The 19,510-nt window shown below is 41.2% G+C and overlaps 1 protein-coding gene across 11 annotated transcripts in view; it reads right to left on the bottom strand.

The window, feature by feature from the left end:
• SBF1 (SET binding factor 1) overlaps positions 1–19,510 on the bottom strand; it is a 412,273-nt gene that overhangs the window by 93,725 nt on the left and 299,038 nt on the right. For all 11 annotated transcript variants that reach the window (XM_085870627.1, XM_085870637.1, XM_085870630.1 and 8 more), the window contains 7 exons: positions 18,780–18,853; positions 9,830–10,022; positions 9,523–9,650; positions 9,111–9,286; positions 5,663–5,799; positions 4,253–4,469; positions 563–759 (listed from right to left, as the gene is read on the bottom strand). In XM_085870627.1, coding sequence (XP_085726753.1) covers positions 563–759; positions 4,253–4,469; positions 5,663–5,799; positions 9,111–9,286; positions 9,523–9,650; positions 9,830–10,022; positions 18,780–18,853 — 1,122 coding nt within the window. The remainder of the gene's footprint in view (positions 1–562; positions 760–4,252; positions 4,470–5,662; positions 5,800–9,110; positions 9,287–9,522; positions 9,651–9,829; positions 10,023–18,779; positions 18,854–19,510) is intronic.

Raw genomic sequence — 19,510 nt, 5'->3', positions numbered from 1 at the left:
GAAGTGGGAAGCTCAGAAACAATCGATGACACAAACTTCTTATTTTCTTGGTTTTTGGTGTTCACAGTCATTAATTTGATATAAGTTTTGGATTATTTGGGCATGGAAACAAAGGATTAGCATTTAGAATGAAGTTTCTATGTCAATTACAAGTTGAGATGTTCAGAAATTCTTATTTTATGGTGGCCATTTTGAAAATCCAAAATGGCAGCTATGCAGGCATCTGCACAAATGTAAACATTGATTTTCATATTCCTGATGCCATAAGCTTCTCAAAAATGTACTGCTTTGCTAATCTCCATAAAATTTGAACGAAAGTGTTTTTATTGACATAGTGAACCAGGCTATCACCTCAACAAACATTACACGGTCATGTACAACAAGCAATATGTTCCGTATCAAACTTTAAGCGCACAAGTATAAATCTCGCACTGCAGAAATATACTGCCTAACCGACCTGTGAATAATTTATGACACTGTTTTAAGAAGAAGCCAACAGCATACCATTATGACAAGTCTCCTGCCAAAAAACACTGCCAATTTGGCCAAAATGGGAACTTACCTGAGGTATGTTGAGCTTGGCCTTTGAAAAGGCCTGCGACCCCCTTTCCATGAGCTGCACTGGAGCGAAGTAGTACTGCTTTGGTACGTGTGTGACGCCACAGGACAACCGGAAAACGGTTGTGACGATAGCAGCGAGCAATCTTGTGCAACGTGACATCCTGTATATTCTGGGGCACGATCACAAGCCCAGGATAACTGACAAAAGGAAAAGCAAGGCAAGTTACGGAAAAAATTTTTCCAGATGCAAAATTTGATGTTAAAGAGATAGCAACTCGGTAGTTATCATGACTTTTCAAAAATGGATTGTTGTGAAATGCTCGAGCAATTGCCCATCGCAACTCAGATTTATTTAGACTTTGAATAGACTGCCATTTTAGATGAGAATCAACTCGCTCATCAAAATATCGAATACCGTACTACCCATCTTAAGGGTTTCTCTTTTCTCCCGTTTATGCATCCCACTTGCAAATTGTTGCATATTCCATTGTGTTGTCATGCAAGCCGCCTCCATTTTACTGGAAAAGGGAGTCTACGCTTTACAGCAGTAAATAGCCTCACCCAAAAGGGGAGAGGCTATTGTAATGAGTGAGTGATTTTTGAGTGCACGTGTCCACATGCAAATAAACTTTAATATAGCGCCCACATGCGGCCAATGTTTATACATGATCCCGACGTGTGAAAGTGGTAACGTAGATAAATAACTTGGCAAGGTTCTACATGTTCCGTTTTGTTGCAACTACAATGATTCCAGGATACTGGATGTGCTGAGCATGCATTACGTTATGTAACAATGCAGGAACAATATGCACACGTTTGATTGATTGCATCCATTAGGCAAAATGTTCAGCAGCCTCCTTCCATTGTACAAAATGTAAAAAAAAAATAAAAAAATCAGCTTTAGTTGCACATTGAAAGCCACAAAATGCTTCCAACGTCTGAAATTCAAAATGAGTGCAAAATTCATACATTTTGGGAATTAAAAAATATATACTGAAGCAATAGATGAATAGTTGAACCTTGTGTTCGCTTTGCGGTTAGGGTGGTGGCTTGGGATCCAAGGGTCTTGAGTTTGAGCCCCGTTGGCCGCTGATTTAACACTAGGGGGTTGACTCAGCCTGTAATCCTTCCGAGGTCGGTGAAATGAGTACCAGTGTAGCAGCCAAAAGGCTGCACACGAAGGGATGGGGTATTGACGGATTTATTAAATCAGGTATTGGTGTGGCGCAGGCATGATGGGCCGAATGGCCGCCTCCTGTGCAAAAATGTCCTTGTAATAGTGTGTGCCACAAGTGATATCAGAATGGCAGGAGGGACTTACATTCCCAGTTAAACTGTTTCATCATGACTATCATCATCATTATATCATATTGTTGTAGATTTCCCGCCCGTCGGCGTGCGAACAATCGCGTCTAACCAATAGCGGTCGCTTCGCCCACCGAACGGACAATCCAGTCGCGGCTTTCCGGATCAACGCCGGAAACCAGCCACGGGTGTGTTTTTAAGCACACCACAACCTTGTCCGCACTCTACCCACGCTACAGGGTCCGATTGCCAAATCTTGGATTTACCTAATTATTATTCGCGCGGGTAGGTTACCGAGAGATTGCACCTCAACGGGACCGCTTGGAAATGAGCCGCGTAAGCAGCTCGCTTCCTTTTGGGATAACCGAGCGAGGTATTATCGCGCAGTCCCGTTGGACCCGATCACTTTACCGGTTATTTAAAAACCAACTATATTCCGAGTGAAAGATGGGGCAGTTCAATGAGGGAATGGACGCAACGAACAGGTTTACATTCATACAAGGACATTTATTATAATAAAGCACGTATGCAATTAAACAAGGCAAAACACGAATGCAATTATACAAGCAACAAAAGCACGCCAAAAGAACTACAACCGTCGACTTATTATGTACAGTCACTTGCACTTAACAGCAGTTCCTACTTATTAGACGGGCCCACGGACAAGCGCACACGCGCGCACACGCACACGCGCGCACGCGCACACGCACACGCGCGCACGCACACACACACACACACACACACACACACACACACACACACACACACACACACACACACACACACACACACACACACACACACACACACACACAAGAAATGGTGGCAGAGGCCTTTAATAACGAGCTCCAGCTCAGAGGAAAGGTGAGCTGAAATCCAGAACCTATCTCGAACCTTCCACCTCGTGTGGTCTTCAAGTTGTTCGGACCCGGGCTCCAGCGAGAGCGAGCTGGATCCAATCGCCGTGAGCTGCGATCCTTCCCGAGCTCCGCGAATCCTCCCGCACTTCTCAACACATGCTGGTGAGATGAGGCCCGGATCCTTCCCGTCGATGCGTCGCTTTCCCGAGGAACCACCTCCCGCGCTTCTCAACACGTGCTGGTGAGACGAGGGGCTGATCCTTCCCGTCGATGCGTCGCTTCCCCGAGGCACCACCTCCAAGAAGAGGTCGATGAGTCGCACCAAGCCGGGAACCAAAATGGAGAACAAAGAGCTCCACGAACCAAGAAGAAGAAGAAGCCACCACTCGCAGCTCGAGCCAAGCAACCGGCTCAACTTCCTTCCAAGCAAAGCAGCTCGAAGCAAAAAGCTCTCCCGAGCCAAGCAGAAGCCGAAGCTCACGGAACCATCAAAGCAAAAAGCCTCCTCTCGAGCCAGGCCGCAGCCAAAGCTCACTGAGCCAGCCGAAGCAAAAAGCTTCCGAGGGCCTCAACCCTAACCCAAGCCAAACAGGACCCGAAGGTCTGCTGAACGGCTACTCTCTACTCCCTTCTTCAACTCTGCCCCGAACAAAAGAAAAGATCTCCTCTTATCCTTCTCCCGCCTTTCCGCCGCTCCCGGCGTGACTCATGACTCATGCCCTCGTGCTCCATCCCCCGCTCAGCCACGGGTGGGAGGGAGTTGTTGACATCATGAGTCACGGGACGGCAGGGTGGTTCTTCCTCTTCGCAGAAGAGGGGGAGGGATGTCTCTATTGTTCGTTCCCTAACTATTAAATCGATCCGCAGCGCATCTAATCGATTTCTGAACATTTAAACAATGAAAGGTGAGCTATCTATGGAACAAGCACTTATCGACATAGCTGACTAAAGGAACCTGAATGTTGTGTGCAATCGAATTCCAAATTCGTAACAATATGCAGCATGTGACTGCTGGTTGCATAATTGCTAGGACTGTGGCTGTGCCGCTGATGCAGTGCCCTCTGTAGGGCAGGGCAGGAATTTGATCAGGGTGCCGGCGATAGCGCATCTGTTCTTCATTAAGGACACCGTTAGATCTTTAATGCCCACCAACTCATGCCGGCAAACAGGATGCTCAATTGAACATCCATCTGAGGGACGACAAAAACACGCAAGACTCCCCCTGCCTGCGAGACAACAGAATGACAGTTTATAGCTGGGCTGAGACTCAAACCCATACGAAATAGCTCAGAGATGAGTGTGCATACCCCGAGGTCATCCTGCCAGCCCACCCCATCGTGAACATCAAAAGGCATCATATTTAAAATTCAACAGCAAAACTTCCACAATTAACCAAGCCAATCAAGCACAATCCCAACAAGAAAAACATTTCCAATCTACCCTGCCTTAATCCCAACCTATTTCACCGATCAAAAAGCAATGTCCTGAGCAACAAGGTAATGGATGTGTGCGCACAGGTTATGTACCTTTGGCAAATGGCGTACATGCGGTTGAGGGTTGAAATACGAAAAAGTTCAGATTTTGAGCGCGTCAGGCTACTACTCAGAGTTCCAAGGCCTAAGCGCTGGTAATCCCGGCAGCAAGCTCGCTCCATCGCATGATCCACTGCCATCTTTTCAGGAGACTTTAATGTTGTAGATGTGAGGGTGTTGTTTGTTAAGGTCTTGTCTCCCTCATCTGAAACTAAAAACACCACCACCAAAAACCACAAGGATGAAGTTTATACATCAAAGACATGATCATCTCAATGACAAAAACAACCACGACAAATTTCACAAGTCAAGTGGTTCATCACATGAATCATAACTAATTCCATTTATGCAATATATACGTAAAAATAAATCACGTTGCTTAAAAATAATAAATTTAGCATAAACATTATTTTGTTCCAATAATATGATGCACTGCTAAAAACATGAAACTATTAGTAAATGAACAACACACCCAGTTCTAAAAAGTGAGAAAATGAAGCGATTCACTCATTATTTTAAAATTCAGATAAATATACGAGAATGATGTTTCCGTTTTCCTTTTAATGTCCGTCCAAAGTTGCCTTGAGGGAACCACAATGTATGGATTGACCAAACATATACACCAGACGAAATTCTCCCTGAAGATCATGAAAGAAACAACTACATTTTAAATTGATCAGATTGTGACAATGTAATTCATAGAGGACCAGTTAAAGCTCCTGAAGGCGAGAATAAAAATCTTTCACACTGAAGCTCTGGGATTCTAAATGCAGTATCATTACCACTCGGCTCCCACCATACCCATTATAATTATCCCCATGCTTTTTTAAAACAAAAAAAAGAAACAAACAAACAAAAAACTGGCAGGATATTGTAAACAGCTGTCTGTCTGCGTCTGGCCATCCATCTGGCTATCTCCTCCTAAACGGTTCTGCAGAAATTCACCAAACTTGGTAGTTATGATCACCACATGGCAAGAAACAAAGCCATTGTTGGCCCTGCCCCCTCAGGCGAGGTCAAAGGTCAAAGAACAAAACGATGCAATTACGGACACATGTTGAATTAAATTTTGTGCTGTGTCTGCAATTAACATTGGGGTATGCATGGAATATGTAACAACTTTTTGGATTTGAACCCCGGTTCATAATCCCAAGGAATGTGGACTTGGGGCCACATGGGTCAAAATGGAATATTTATATATATGTATTTTTTTTAAACTCAAAATTTGATATTAGTCATTCCTGGTGGAACGTTTTGCCATCTTTCAACTTTGCTTTTGGTGGGGGGGGGGGAGGGGAGCCATCAGGATTTGCAATGGCATGCCATAGACTTCGCTCTAGTTATCATTGCTATTCATAAAAGCAAAGTCCTTGACTTCACCAATTTTGTTTTTATTTTCCTCACCTGAAATCTGGTCTTCATCATCACTGTCACAAGGACATGGTCTGTCAGCCCATGACGGAGGTGTAAACTTCTTGCGAGAGGTGTGCGGCCTCATAATTGTTTTCATCCCTGCACGCTTCGCAGATTTCATCAATGTCCTGGCATAAGTGGGTGATGAGACAGTACAATTACAAATATTGTCCTGTTCACTCTCATTAAATTCACTACAAACTTCAACATGCACCTCTTCAGAATCAAAATACCAAACAGGTTCAGTATTTTCAAGATTAAACAAGCAAAAATAAAAATAAAAATGCAAAACAAAGAATCTGGGTCAGTCATGTTGCCAATGTTTCAATCCTATAATTATGATTAAAAATTCCAACAACTGGAGAATGGCACTCAGAAGAGCGCATACCTCCACCAGAATGAACAGTTTACGTTTTGTGAACCACTGATAGGCTGGATCTACTGACTTGAAGCAAAATCGAATTGGCTTGTTTTTGAAATCCAACCAACTCATTCACCAAATTTTGTCATAATCCGTCCACAACATTTTGGGATATTGTATAATATATCTCAATGGTGAAGAATCACTTAAATTCTCGCATCCATGTCTTCACCGGAATTGAATCAATTCGTCCTGGTTACACATTCAACCTGTCAACCAAATTTCGTCCAAATCCGTCAATAACTTTTTGAGATATCATGCTCACAGACAGACAGGTGAAAACATAACCTCCATCCACCTTCACAATGTGAAGAAAAATGTATGTACTTACCATAGGAATATCATAAAGTTTCTGATTCTCTCTGATTCTCTCTGATTCTCTCTGTCTCTCTCTCTGATTCTATCTCTCTCTCACTCTCTCTCTCTCTGACTCTCTCTCTGACTCTCTCTCTGACTCTCTCTCTGACTCTCTCTCACACACACACACACACACACACACACACACACACACACACACACACACACACACACACACACACACACACACACACACACACACACACACACACACACACACACACTAAAGCTTGCAGTGATAGTGTGAGAAAATTCTGAGACTCAATAGCTAAGTGAGCTGTCACCGTATAAGTGATGAGCTCTTTGGGTTTCAGTCCCAGGTTGAGTCTGATCTTTTCACACGAGCTCCACACAGGAATTTATTCCTGTGTGTGTGTGTGTGTGTGTGTGTGTGTGTGTGTGTGTGTATACATATATATATATATATATTTATTTTTTTTGCACAAAGTTTGGAACTTGGGTTTGATTACATTCTCTGCAGGCCTTGGGATGAATAATCTAAAAACTTCATTCAGACAAATTACCCATTCAAAAGTTCAGCAGTAAAAACATGCACTTAAAGTCGATTTAATCATGTTGTTAACATGACCATTAACATGCCTTGAAATGAATGTTAATCATTCTTCAATATATCGTTCTAATAAACCTCAGCAAGATAAAACAGGAATGTAAGTGGTCAGAACATCCAGGCTGGCTAATGAAAAAATAGGTTAGCGACTTATCTTGCTATCCTTGCTACAGCTCTCTGACTCAATGCAATAGTTATGTAACTATGTAACTATTGTATTGAGTCTGAGAGCTGCAGCAAGGATTGCAAGAAAAAGTCGCTAACCTATTTTTTCATTAGCCAGCCTGGATGTTCTGACCACTTACATTCCTGCTTTATCTTGCTGAGGTTTATTAGAATGATATATTGAAGAATGATTAACATGTGTACACCAATTTTGTTTACACAATTTTTTTTTGTATTCTTGATTAACATGTGTACACCAGTGTACACCGATCTTGACATAATAGTACGGGCCCGTAGGGGTGGGCCCGTAGGTGCGTGCCCGTAGGTGAGTGCCAGTATGTGTCGCCTCTCTCTCAAACCTCGATAAGGCACATCCACGGGTCCCCAGCAATATTCCTGGCAAGTTTCAATCGTGCAAAAGAAATAATAATAAATAAATAAATAAACATTAATTGTGACGTCATTTGTGACATCATAGCACCGTGTCTTGTCATTGGTCGACAGATAAATGGCCGAAACTTGGGAACCGCTTATCAGATTAATATCAAACCTTGAAAAGCACATCTGCAGGGCCCGGCAATATTCCTGGCAAGTTTCAATCAGATCGGACCGTCGATCGTGCAAAAAATAAAAAATAAATAAATAAATAAATAAATAAACAAACATTAATTGTGACGTCATTCGTGACATCATAGCACCGTGTCTTGTCATTGGTCGACAGATATAAATGGCCGTAACTTGGGAACCGCTCGTCCGATCGATATTAAACCTCGAAAAGGCACATCCGCGGGTCCCTGGCAATATTCCTGGCAAGTTTCAATCCGATCGGACCGGCGGTCGTCAAGAAACGGCGGTTGCAGACAGACAGACAGACAGACAGACAGAGATTGCTGGAATTATAGATAGATGAATCACCCACATGGATCCTCACAAAATCAGGGGAGAGGAAAAAACAAAAAACTAGATTCCTTTGACGTGCACTTGTTGAGAAACATGCCAAACAAAATAGGATTATTGTATAAGACACGAGAACAGCACTCGGTGAAGCGCATACCTTCACTAGGCTGAAGAGTTTGTGTTTTGTATCCCACTGATAGGCCAGATATGCATCCATACCTTTGTGAAAATCTAATCGGCTTGTTCTTGTCACCTGCGCAACTCATCCACCAAGTTTTGTCATAATCCTTCCACAACTTTTTGAAATACTGTGCTCTATACCTGTACATCGTTTTTTTTTTTTTTTTTTACCCATCTCTCATTAGTGAAGAATTACTTTGAAAATAATTTTTAAAAACATTTGGATCCGTATCCAGATCTTCACCAAAATCTAATCAATTCGGCCTCGTCACACCACCCAATCTGTACACCAAATTTCATCCAAATCTGTCCCTAACCTTTTGATATATTCTGCTCACAGACAGAAATAAACAAACAAACAAAAAAAAGACAGAGGTGAAAACATAACCTCCATCCATATTCAGTGGTGGAGGATACAAAGATTTCAGAGAAAGACTTGAACAAGTTCCAAGTTCCAGCAAGTGCAAAAATAGAAAAATCCAGACTGAAATCGTTAGGACATATCAAAAGAATGGAGGAGGAAAGACGAGTGAAAATGATATACCAAAGAAGGATTAACAGGGGAAGGCCAGTCGGCAGATCACAAAGTAAAATAGAAGCAATCAGCGGAGAAGGATCTCATGGAAGTTTGAATTACTCTGAAGTCACGAGTCAAAAATAGGAAAGGGTGGGGAGCTTTGGATTCTGCTGCATACCTTCTGCTGCAGAGCAGTAAGAAAATAAAGATAAAGATAAACACAGTAATAATTGGCTACTCTCCCATGGAAACATGATTGGAAGTGATACCGAGAATATCGCAAAATGTAAATCAAATAACTCCATTGTTCAAAAAATAAATAAATGATGATGACCTCAGTCCAGTACTCTGCTCCTTCTGCTTCTCCTCGATGAACGAGGAATGAAGCTGCACTGTGGAGAAAGCAAATGTGTAGAAAACCGTTTGTGGATAGCGCAGTCGATGAAGCTGTTTGCGAAACATCTCCACAGTCTCAGAACCAACCTCCATATCAAAAGCAACCTTCAAAAGCTGTGCAAAGTGACATATAGAAAGTATTTTAAAAAACAAAACAAGTACTGTACATCATTCAGGGAAACCATTTGTACAATATTGCAGAAGGGAGGACGAATGTTTCTTGTGGAACAAATCATTCTTAAGATTATCCCCAGGAAAGAAATAGACCGTTACAGTTTTATGGATATTTTCCATTTCCATTGTCAATTTAATCCTAGGAGTAGTGTATGTGAAGCAAAAATGAAACAAACTTCGAAGGTGCAGGAGCGAAGTTGCAGGCCTTCCTGCACATAGTGTTCTAGCTGAGATGTGACTGTAATTTTCTTTTCTTTTGTGAGTGCTGACACTGGAAAGCTCCTGATGACGAGTTGCTCTCCAACTATACGGCAAGCAAGGTACCAAGTACATGTCAAAACAAAATCCAAGGCTTGAATGTTTCTCTTTTCATGAAAAATTAAAATAGTATTTCAATGACAAGTTGTTCCATGAGTAATCGGCAAAGAAACAACGAGGGTGGGGGTGGGGGGGTCATTAAAAACATCATTCTAGAGTGCTCACTGAGAGGGTCTGTGGGCATGCCCTTGAAGATTATGCGGTAGTTTGTGAGAAAGATTGCTCCCTCGGCAGGCAGTATGCATGGACCTCCCAGAGCACCTCCAACCTCTTCCCGCCCATCAGGCAGCAGGTAAACACGTAGACTGTCCAGCACAAAATTTTCACCAGGCAACAGTACCGGCTTCATAATGCGTGGCTGAGCAGCGTGTAATTCGTGGGAAAAGTGGGGGAGAGGGGTGTGGTGTTTTTTTTTTTGGGGGGGGGGAGAGAGAGATGAAAACAAACAAACAAGAAAAAAATCAAAAGGAAAATTGGCAAAAGAAAATAATTCATGGGGTCAAATGGGATGGCCTTTGTAGGCCACATAAATAGTATCAACACGTTTTATGGAAGTCAGTGAGGAAGCAATGACGTGAAGTATTACTCATTACACAAACAAAGCAGAACTTGCAGCAGCTGGTATGAATCACAATATTCATTTATGAATGAGGTCGGTCAGAAATGCTGATTTATTGTGAATCATCACCAAACTTTGAAGACCAAATAAACAATTTCTTGCACATTTGCTTACGGTATCTAGATTTACTTCCAACTCCTTTTCTTCCCTTCGATCCAGTAGCAAGTAGACCTGAGTAAAAGCATTTCCCTCAGCATTCTGGTGGATGGCACTTCGAGCACAACCGTCACAGGACTGTTGCTGTTCCATGGTCCTCCCATCCTGTCAAATACCCTTCCATCCCATCTCCCATCCTTGATGGGTATATCTGCTCATATAAAAAAGACCCGATTTATATTTCTCACAATATTTTGAGTCCAGCACAGGAAAGGTCCCCCACCGACTGACCCCATATCCCTTCCCAGTCAGAAATGTATTGAAGTCACTTGCTTTAATTTCATGAATTAAAAATACATTGTCACTGTAAAAATAATTGAAGTGTGGAACAATAGTAATGGTCTTTTGACATGTTTAGTTATTTTCAAAATTTGCAAATACACTTCGTCCTCGATTCATATTCATTCTATTTACGTTTTTTTCGACAATGCCTTAGCCAAAGGACTGAACCATTTTTCTATTTACACCTCATAATTTTCAAGTTAACATTTTCTGAAATGTAATTTTTTTTTAAATTTCATACCAGTGCACAATGGAAATGGAGTGACGACATATAATACACCACTTCTCTCGACCTCAGCCGCACGATTTGTACTGTACACGTAAGAGGCTTCATATGACCGTCATTTATAGTATTATGTGCCAAACTATCCTAAACTCCATCATGAATAGTGAATGACCCTCAAGTTCTCCAGCTGAGACTCTCACCAAGAAGGCTCATAAAGCTATTAGTTTGGACATTAAAATGGACGTGGTGAAGTGATATGAGTGTGGGGAGCGTTTGGTGGACATTGCCCGCACGCTCAGCCTTTTCTCTCGACTGTGAGGACAATTACTAGCAATGCCACCAAAATAAAGTTGAGTGCACTAAAGTCGAGTGCCTCATCATCCGAGAAACCACTCCACCCCATCAGCACCATCCAGGCCTGGACGCTCGCTGCGCACCACAGCTTTTGGCGAGTATTGTACACACTCACGAAAAACTGTAAACAGTTTATTAATTTAAACATTTATTTCAGATATTCGTTGATATATTTAGTAATGTCTTCAACATTATTTTTAACAGGAAGTGAATTTACACATTTACCATTTTTACTGAGGTTAGAGTGAGGTTAAGACTGTAAATTTCCAACTCGGAGTGAAACTTCAATTTACAACATTATGCCTGTGGGAAAAATCGTTTTCTATTTACAAATTTTCGCTTTACATTCAGTTTCTTTTTTTTAGGAACGTACCTTTAAGAGTCCATGTGTGTATTATATTGGACTCTCATTTTCCTCAAGAGCTTTCATTTTATTCTTCGAACATTGAAATATACAGAAAAATCAAATAATATAAAGGTCATTTTAACCACTCACTGACTGATATTAAAGTTCGGTATCTTCCGGGTGACCTAGAAAACTGAAATTTTGCGTGCTGATGGACATCGAAGCCGAAAAACCAGGAAAAAATAAATAAAATCACAGCACTGCCAGAAAGTGTCTGTAAATGAAAATATAAATCTTCTTCTTCTTTCGGCTGCTCCCGTTCAGGGGTCGCCACAGCGGATCATCTGTATGATCCGCATAGTGATTTGGCACATGTTTTTACGCCAGATGCCCTTCCTGACGCAACCCTGGTCGCCTCTTACAACACAAGGATATCGTACACCTATTATAACCGGGGTATACACCGGCCCAGTATACTGGTACTCATTTCGCCGACCTCGGAAGGATGACAGGCTGAGTCAACCCCCTGGTGTATTAATTCAGTGGCCCAACGGGGCTTGAACTCAGGACCTTTTGGATCCCAAGCCGCTGCCCTAACCACTGCGCCAACACCAGGATAAATGAAAATATAAATAAACGAAAAAAATAAAGTAAATAAATAAATGGAAAACAAATGCAGGTGAGCAACCCGAGACAATGGGGATGCACGCACAGTTCAGTGTTGCTTACAATATGTAAGCATACTGTGTGTGTGTGTGTGTGTGTGTGTGTGTGTGTGTACTGTACATATACATATATACGGGACATAAAATACTGGTGTATGCTTAGTGGTTTGGGTGGCGAGCATGGGATCTTTGGGTCCTGAGTTTGAGCCACGTTGGCTGCTGAATTAACACCAGGTGGGGTCAATTTAGCCTGTCATCCTTCCGAGGTCAGCGAAATGAGTACCAGTGAACTGATAATAGGGGTATTGCATCAGTGGCACCCCCATATTCGGTAGCAGTGGTGATGCACCGTTGATCATAGCCAGTTGAAAGCAGGAAATCATGCCACCACAATAAGTATGTATGTATGCATACATGTATGCATACATGTATGTATATATATATATATATATATATATATATATATATATATATATATATATATATATATATATATATATATATATATATATATATATATATATATATACACACACACACACACACACATACACACATACACACATACACACATACGTAAAAGATGTACTTTACCAATTTGTTCATTTATACACAGCAACTGGTTGCTGGATGCATCACTTGTTCTTGAAGCACCACTTTGCAACTGCTATGATGCCCCATAATTGATTCGAGCAGGGCTTTGTAAGTTAGCCATTGTGCTTCAATAATCAATGAACAAATCTTGACATTTTATTGAAAAAAAAAAAGATCTTTAACATCCCCAACTATGAATACTGATAAACGGGTCCCCATCTCGACATCGAATCTGATCAACAGCTTGCCTTGCCTGTAAATGGTATGGTGGAATGAGCTATCTTGACAGCCATCACTTAATCAATGATGTTGACACCATCACATGCATATCATGTTCCTGCCATAAACAAGTGATGCTTCTCATGAAGAAGGTACTGCCCAACAGTCACACAAGCACCAATTGGCCGATCTGTTGGTGTCAGCACAGTAGCTTTCTTCTCTGCACTGGGTTAGGGCATGCTTTGCTTATGTTATTGGATCAGCCAATCATTGCTTTGGTAATTGCAATACAATGGCTTGTTTTTGTCACCAAAAAAAATACAGGCTCACCTGCATTTGTGTGCCTTTTTGATCCAAGATGTACATGGCAAACCACCATTCGAAGTTATTCCCACTGCTATTTATGTGTTGCCAGTCGATGAATGTTTAGCACTTGGTTACCTTTTGTCATATTCTCACGGTTCATTTAATAAAACCATCATTCATTCGGTAAAAATGGACATAGATTTATCAAGCAAGTGAACCAAGGTCGATTGCAAATCTCCCACAAAGCTGCTTTAATGGTGTCGTACCGTCTAACAACAGGAGGTGGCGTTGTGCTGTCATGTATGAGATATCACAATTTGCTTTGTAGCGTTGTTTTTGCCAAGAAAATAATAAACAAAATGTATTTTTTGCCAAAACTACTTAACGATGCAATTTAATCTGCTGCTGTGGAGTTAGCATCCCTTTGATAAATGAATACTGTGCAAATACAAAATCTAGTTTTGGAAGTTGTGTTAATTTTACCATGGCCTGTGCAAATAAAAGTGATGCATCAGTCCTGTCTTGTGGCATACAAGGTTTCTTCAACCTATGCTCAGGAAACATTTTCCTATGCTGGTACATACACCAACCAAAATTGTAACCCTTTCCCCCTCCACCCCTTCCATACCTGCACTCCCTAGACTATGCACATCACAAACATGTGACTTCAAGGAAGCATGAGAGCCAAAGTAACTCACCAGCAAAAATGTGTGACAAATGCATTCACCTAACAAACTTACAAATGGAATGCAATGCCCCTAACTTTTTGTTTCTCAGGGTTGGAAACTTTGTTAAAGAAGCAATGCATTCTCTTGCGATTACAAGTAACCCACTTTGGTCAATATAATGATTGGAAACTTGTTAGTCCATGAGCCAGGTGGCCGATTTTGAGGTTTTGGTATCAAGCGACTGAATAAACGCCATTGTGATTTTTGGGTAGCCTAATGTCTCAAGTATTCAAAAAAGTTGAGCGGACCTTTCAGATCAGTAGCTTAATACCCCTACGGCGGCCATTTTTAAAGATGGCCACTGTATTTTTTGAAATCCATATAAGCTAGTTTAGAGTACAATAAGTCAACTTTGGGTTAAGGTAGACAGACTTGTGAGGGCTCATTTTGTTTGTTAGAACCTGCTGAATCTTATGATATGTGGATTGTTTCGTTTTCTGCGTTTCTGAGCTCGGCATTGAACTTTGTATGTGAAAATTGTGACTATTTTGTCACATTTCATCAAAATATGCAGAGAACTTCCCTCAGTACATCGTTAAAACTATTGTTCTGGTGATAATTTTACTTTGGTTGAGTCAAGATGGTTCTTCTGAATCTATAGAATGTGTAGTATAACCCATGTGAGGCCATTATCCCACTGAAAATGGATATATTTTGGAAATTCATTTCCGTGTATTGACTGAATTTGGGGTAGGGGTAGTCGCAGTTCATAATGAAGTCCACTCCCCATGTATCAAAAGTTTACTCAGATTGGTATTTTACTTCAAAATATCCACTTTTAACAAGGTTTGCACATTTTTCTAAATTTGCTTTAACCCTTTAAGACCGAAAATATCCCGCAAATACGTTTTTTTTAATACCCTGTGAATAAGTAATTGCACGCGTACTCCGAGTCAGGAAATGACAAAGAATAATCCCACAGGTATAAAAGTAGTCATCAGTTAGTCACAAGAAGAACCATGGATTTCCTATTGTCTGTTTTGAAAATTCAGTTCTTTCTGGGACGCCCCTGTAGTTCTTCATTCACCGTGCTGCCACCACGTGGAAACACAGCAAAACGAATTGTTTGACATAACTGTACATTTCCTTCACTGGGATAAGGGAGAAGATTCTCATTGATTTTCATTTATCTATCTGTTATGTTCATTTCATGATCCCAAAGTTTTTCACAAGTTCGTATCATATTTTACTCCCCATCAACCCCCCATCCATTACTGTATAGAGGCCTAGAGAAGTGCACACTCACAATGTAGCAGTGGTCCTATAGAAGTACACAACATGATATACATACATACATACGAAATTACATTTGGCTTCTTGTGCGGATGCATGATATTCACAACCAGATCATACCATCATGGACTGGATTCAATATCCAGACAAGGGACAATGTTTCAGTATCCAAGGACACCGTTGGTTACCTGCCAACAATCAATGCCCCACCTTCAGATCTTTATACTGTGCAAGAGATTCTGTGCATATCAGTGTCCATTTGCCAGTCATTAGAACTTGACAAAATATGTGTGGTAATGGACCAAGCTTTGTATGCCAAAGCGACAGAGATAGCTTGGAAACACCAGTTGAAATTCGAACGTATTGTCTTGATGATGGGAAATTTTCATGTCATCTGCAATTTACTGGGCATAATTGGAAAGCTGTTTGGATCTGCTGGACTGCGTGATTTCGCGGTTGAATCGGGGATAATAGCAGAAGGGTCAATTGAGAAAGTCTTATTGGGTCAGCAATACAACCGAGCTGTGCGTCTTCATAAAATCGTTTATGAAGGGATGATGCGACAGGTTTGGTCAGGGTTTTTAGAGTGGTTAGACAACAGTCACCATGATGATCTTCACACGCTTGATGAAACCTTTCGATGTGTGGCTGATCTCCACGAAAATATGTGCTCTGTTACACTTGAATCACTTGAGCAAGACATGTCTTGCCAAAGGATACTTCATCTTTTTTGAGGTATACTTGGGTGTTCTGCGCAATGATAGACGTCCTGTTTCCGCATTCTGGATGACGTACATTGATCTGGTGGAAATATTACTTGTCCACAGGGAACTAATTTTCATCCAAAGTTCCTCAGGACATCAGGATCTGCAGAGATCTCGCATCAGTAAAGATGAAGCGGACGTAAAGGCTGTGCAGGAAATGCTAGAGAGTAACTGGATGAATCCATTTGACGAGGGATATTCCGATCTGGTGAGCATTTCTACTGGGCTCATCACTCCAGTCGATGTCTGCAAGGACTTGCTCAGCGCACAGGAGAAGGGGGAGGAGGCGTTTATGTGGTTTACTTAGAAATTGGAAAGTGGAGAAGGTTTCTATGAACCTATAAAGAGACTGAAGCTGAAAACATTTGCTGACCTCCAGAAAGTAACAACTGTGAAAACACGAGACAAAGAGGTAGTCCTGAAAGCAGACAACCGGCTCTTTGGTAAAATGATCCTTATTTCTGAAAACAGAAAGCTGGATATGAGAGACGTTCTTTCGTATCCTCTAGAACCAAAACCATGGTCATTGGCTAATGGGGATGACACATTAAAAAAGACCGACAAAGCTAGGCTTGGAAATCATATTGAGAAAGAGGCAGCGAAGGTTGACCCACCATCAGATCGAACGGCCACGATAATTGATGGCATGGGTTTAGTTAAGAAAATGAATGGGGACAATCACACATTTGCTGAAATGTCACAGAGCATCTTGAACTATGTACTCAACGAGGGGAAGGGAAGCAGCAGAATTGATGTTGTGTTTGATAATTACAAGGATAGTTCAATTAAAAAAATGCGGAGCGGATGAACCGAGGCTCTGCTGAAGGCATAGTCTTCAAAGAGATCCGGGCAGGCCACAGGATAAAAAAAATTGGAAAAGGTTCTTGTCAAGTGGAGAGAGAGTAAGAATAATTTCATCGAATACTTGTCAAGTAGTTTGAAGGATCCATCATGGAAAAACAAACTCTTAGACACAGAACTTTTCGTCACATCAGGCGAAAAATGTGTAAGGATGGAAAGTGACCGGGTAGAGGAGGTTTCCGAACTTGAGTGTAGTCAGGAAGAAGCTGATACTAGGCTGATTCTGCACTGCAGACATGCTGCTTCTTCTTTTTCGAAAGTGATGGTTATATCAGAGGACACTGATGTCCTAGTGCTCCTTCTTGGATTTCATCTTGAATTGGGAACAAGGGTACTGCTGCGACGAGGAAAAAAGAACAAAATTCGCATTATTGAAATCAACCGCCTCGGAACAATTCTTGGGAAGGATGTGTGTAATGCTCTGATCAGACTGCATGCCTGGACGGGCTGCAATACAGTCAGTGCATTTGCAGGACAAGGAAAAGTAAAGTCGTTGAACAATATTCGGAAAGATGAAAGCTGTCGGAGAGTGTTCTCTGACATTGGTGAAGACTGGGAGTTGAGTGATGAAACATTTGCTATTGTTCAAGCATACACATGCAAAATGTATTTATCGAATACAGAGATCAAAGAAGTCAATGCACTCAGATATGAACTGTTCAGGTCCAAACGGGGTGAAGTGATAACAGCACAATTGCCACCTTGTCGGGATGCATTGTATCAGCACATTAGAAGGGCTAATTATCAGGCTTCCATATGGAGAAGAAGTCTGGAGAACAAGCCGGATGTTCCAAAGCCAACTGATGGACATGGTTGGACCGTCACTGAAGGGGATGTAGCAATTCAATGGCTTACCATCCGACCTGCACCAGATGTTGTCCTGTCTTTGTTGTCTTGTGATTGCTCCCGAGAGTGCAAGAAAGGCACATGTTCATGCATAGACAATGGTTTATTGTGCACACCGGCTTGCAAGTTAAAGGAGTGTGCTAATTGGAAAGAGGATGAGGATGAAGATGATTTCACGCAAGACGTAGATGACAGCGACGATGATGGTGATTAGTGATTTGAGAAGACTGTTTATTGCCACAGGCCTTCCTGAAGCATTATAACCAACTTTCTAGAAACAAGATAGATGCTAACTTCACACTAAAGTGGACTTTTGGTCAAGCTTTCAATTCATGGGTCGTTATAAGTATTTTCAAGAATGTTACACGAAAACTCGGCCAAAATACCTCATTTTTCGGATATATTTGTCATTTTTTACAGAAAACGACTTGTAGAAACCACTTTTATTACACATGAGAGAAATTTGAATGTAACTTCGAGCAAAATGATCCCAAATAAAAGGTTTTAACCCATTCCAATGATGAGTTATTACATTTTAGTTATCTTTCCCAGTTTCGTCGGAGGGAATGGTGGCCATCTTTGAAAATGGATGCCGTAGGGGTATTAAGCTACTGAAATGAAACGTCCGCTTGACATTTTCTGACATCTGAGATGTCAAGCTACCCAAAAATCACAACGGCGTTTATTCAGTCGCTTGATACCCACTTTTCACCTGGCCCATGGACTATGTTGCAATAAATCAAAATGCGAGATGAACACCCTTGCTACAAAGTAATTAAATGGAAAATGCACAGAAATAGTTGAAGTAAAATAAAGTAAAAAACATTGGAAAACAAGCTAAAAGGTGGTATGGAAAAAACAGGCATATCGTAAGAAAGGAAATAAGCATGTGCTGATCATCAGAGATATTGGGTACCTTTTCGACTGGAGGAAGACGTCTACTTTCCCGATGAACAGACTCAAGAGTCTCGATATGAATGGCCACGGTTCCTGTTGGAAGCATTTAACAGAAACTTATACAACGATCATCACGGCAAAAAATGTTCACAAAAAAAAAAAGGAGATTTCACCACCAGTATATTTTGCATGCCACATGAGCTTTACAAACACTCATTTTTAACATCAAAACATCACATAAGATGTGGGACATCTGCTAATAAAAGGAGAAGTGTCCATCTGTTCGTGTGTCTCACTTCATTCAAACCAGAGAGTTGGTGCCAAAGCCGCCCAATGCTCGCCTGTTTATACATTTCTCGTTTATAAAAGACTAGTCTAATAATATTTTTTATAAAGCATTGCAGTGAAGTCTGATCCAAATAATTTTAAAGCAATATATGTTTTTGTATATTGTAATCAGTAAAAAATAGTGTGGTAGATAAAAACATTAGAAAGGAAATAACTTGCACCAAAAACTTCAACATTTTCACGCTCACGCTCATGCCGGGGGTATCGCTATAGCTCTCTGTTCTTCGAACAGGTGAGCTAAAAATCTAAAGGGTTCCCTGTTGTCATATAATAATAAAAACAGATACTGTTGGAAAGCTAATAATCGATTTACTTGGTTCGAAAGCGAAAACAGATTACTTGGGAAAAACTGTGTTTGACTTTAACCATAAAGATGCCCGTTTTAAAAGCTCTCTTTCTGGG

This window comes from Eptatretus burgeri, chromosome 2 (genome assembly GCF_056783735.1).
Source record: "Eptatretus burgeri isolate ZD-2024b chromosome 2, Ebu_testis_v1, whole genome shotgun sequence".
Classification (NCBI taxonomy): Eukaryota; Metazoa; Chordata; class Myxini; order Myxiniformes; family Myxinidae; genus Eptatretus; species Eptatretus burgeri.
Note: the sequence above shows the minus strand (reverse complement) of the source record. Positions and strands in the feature narration are given on the sequence as shown.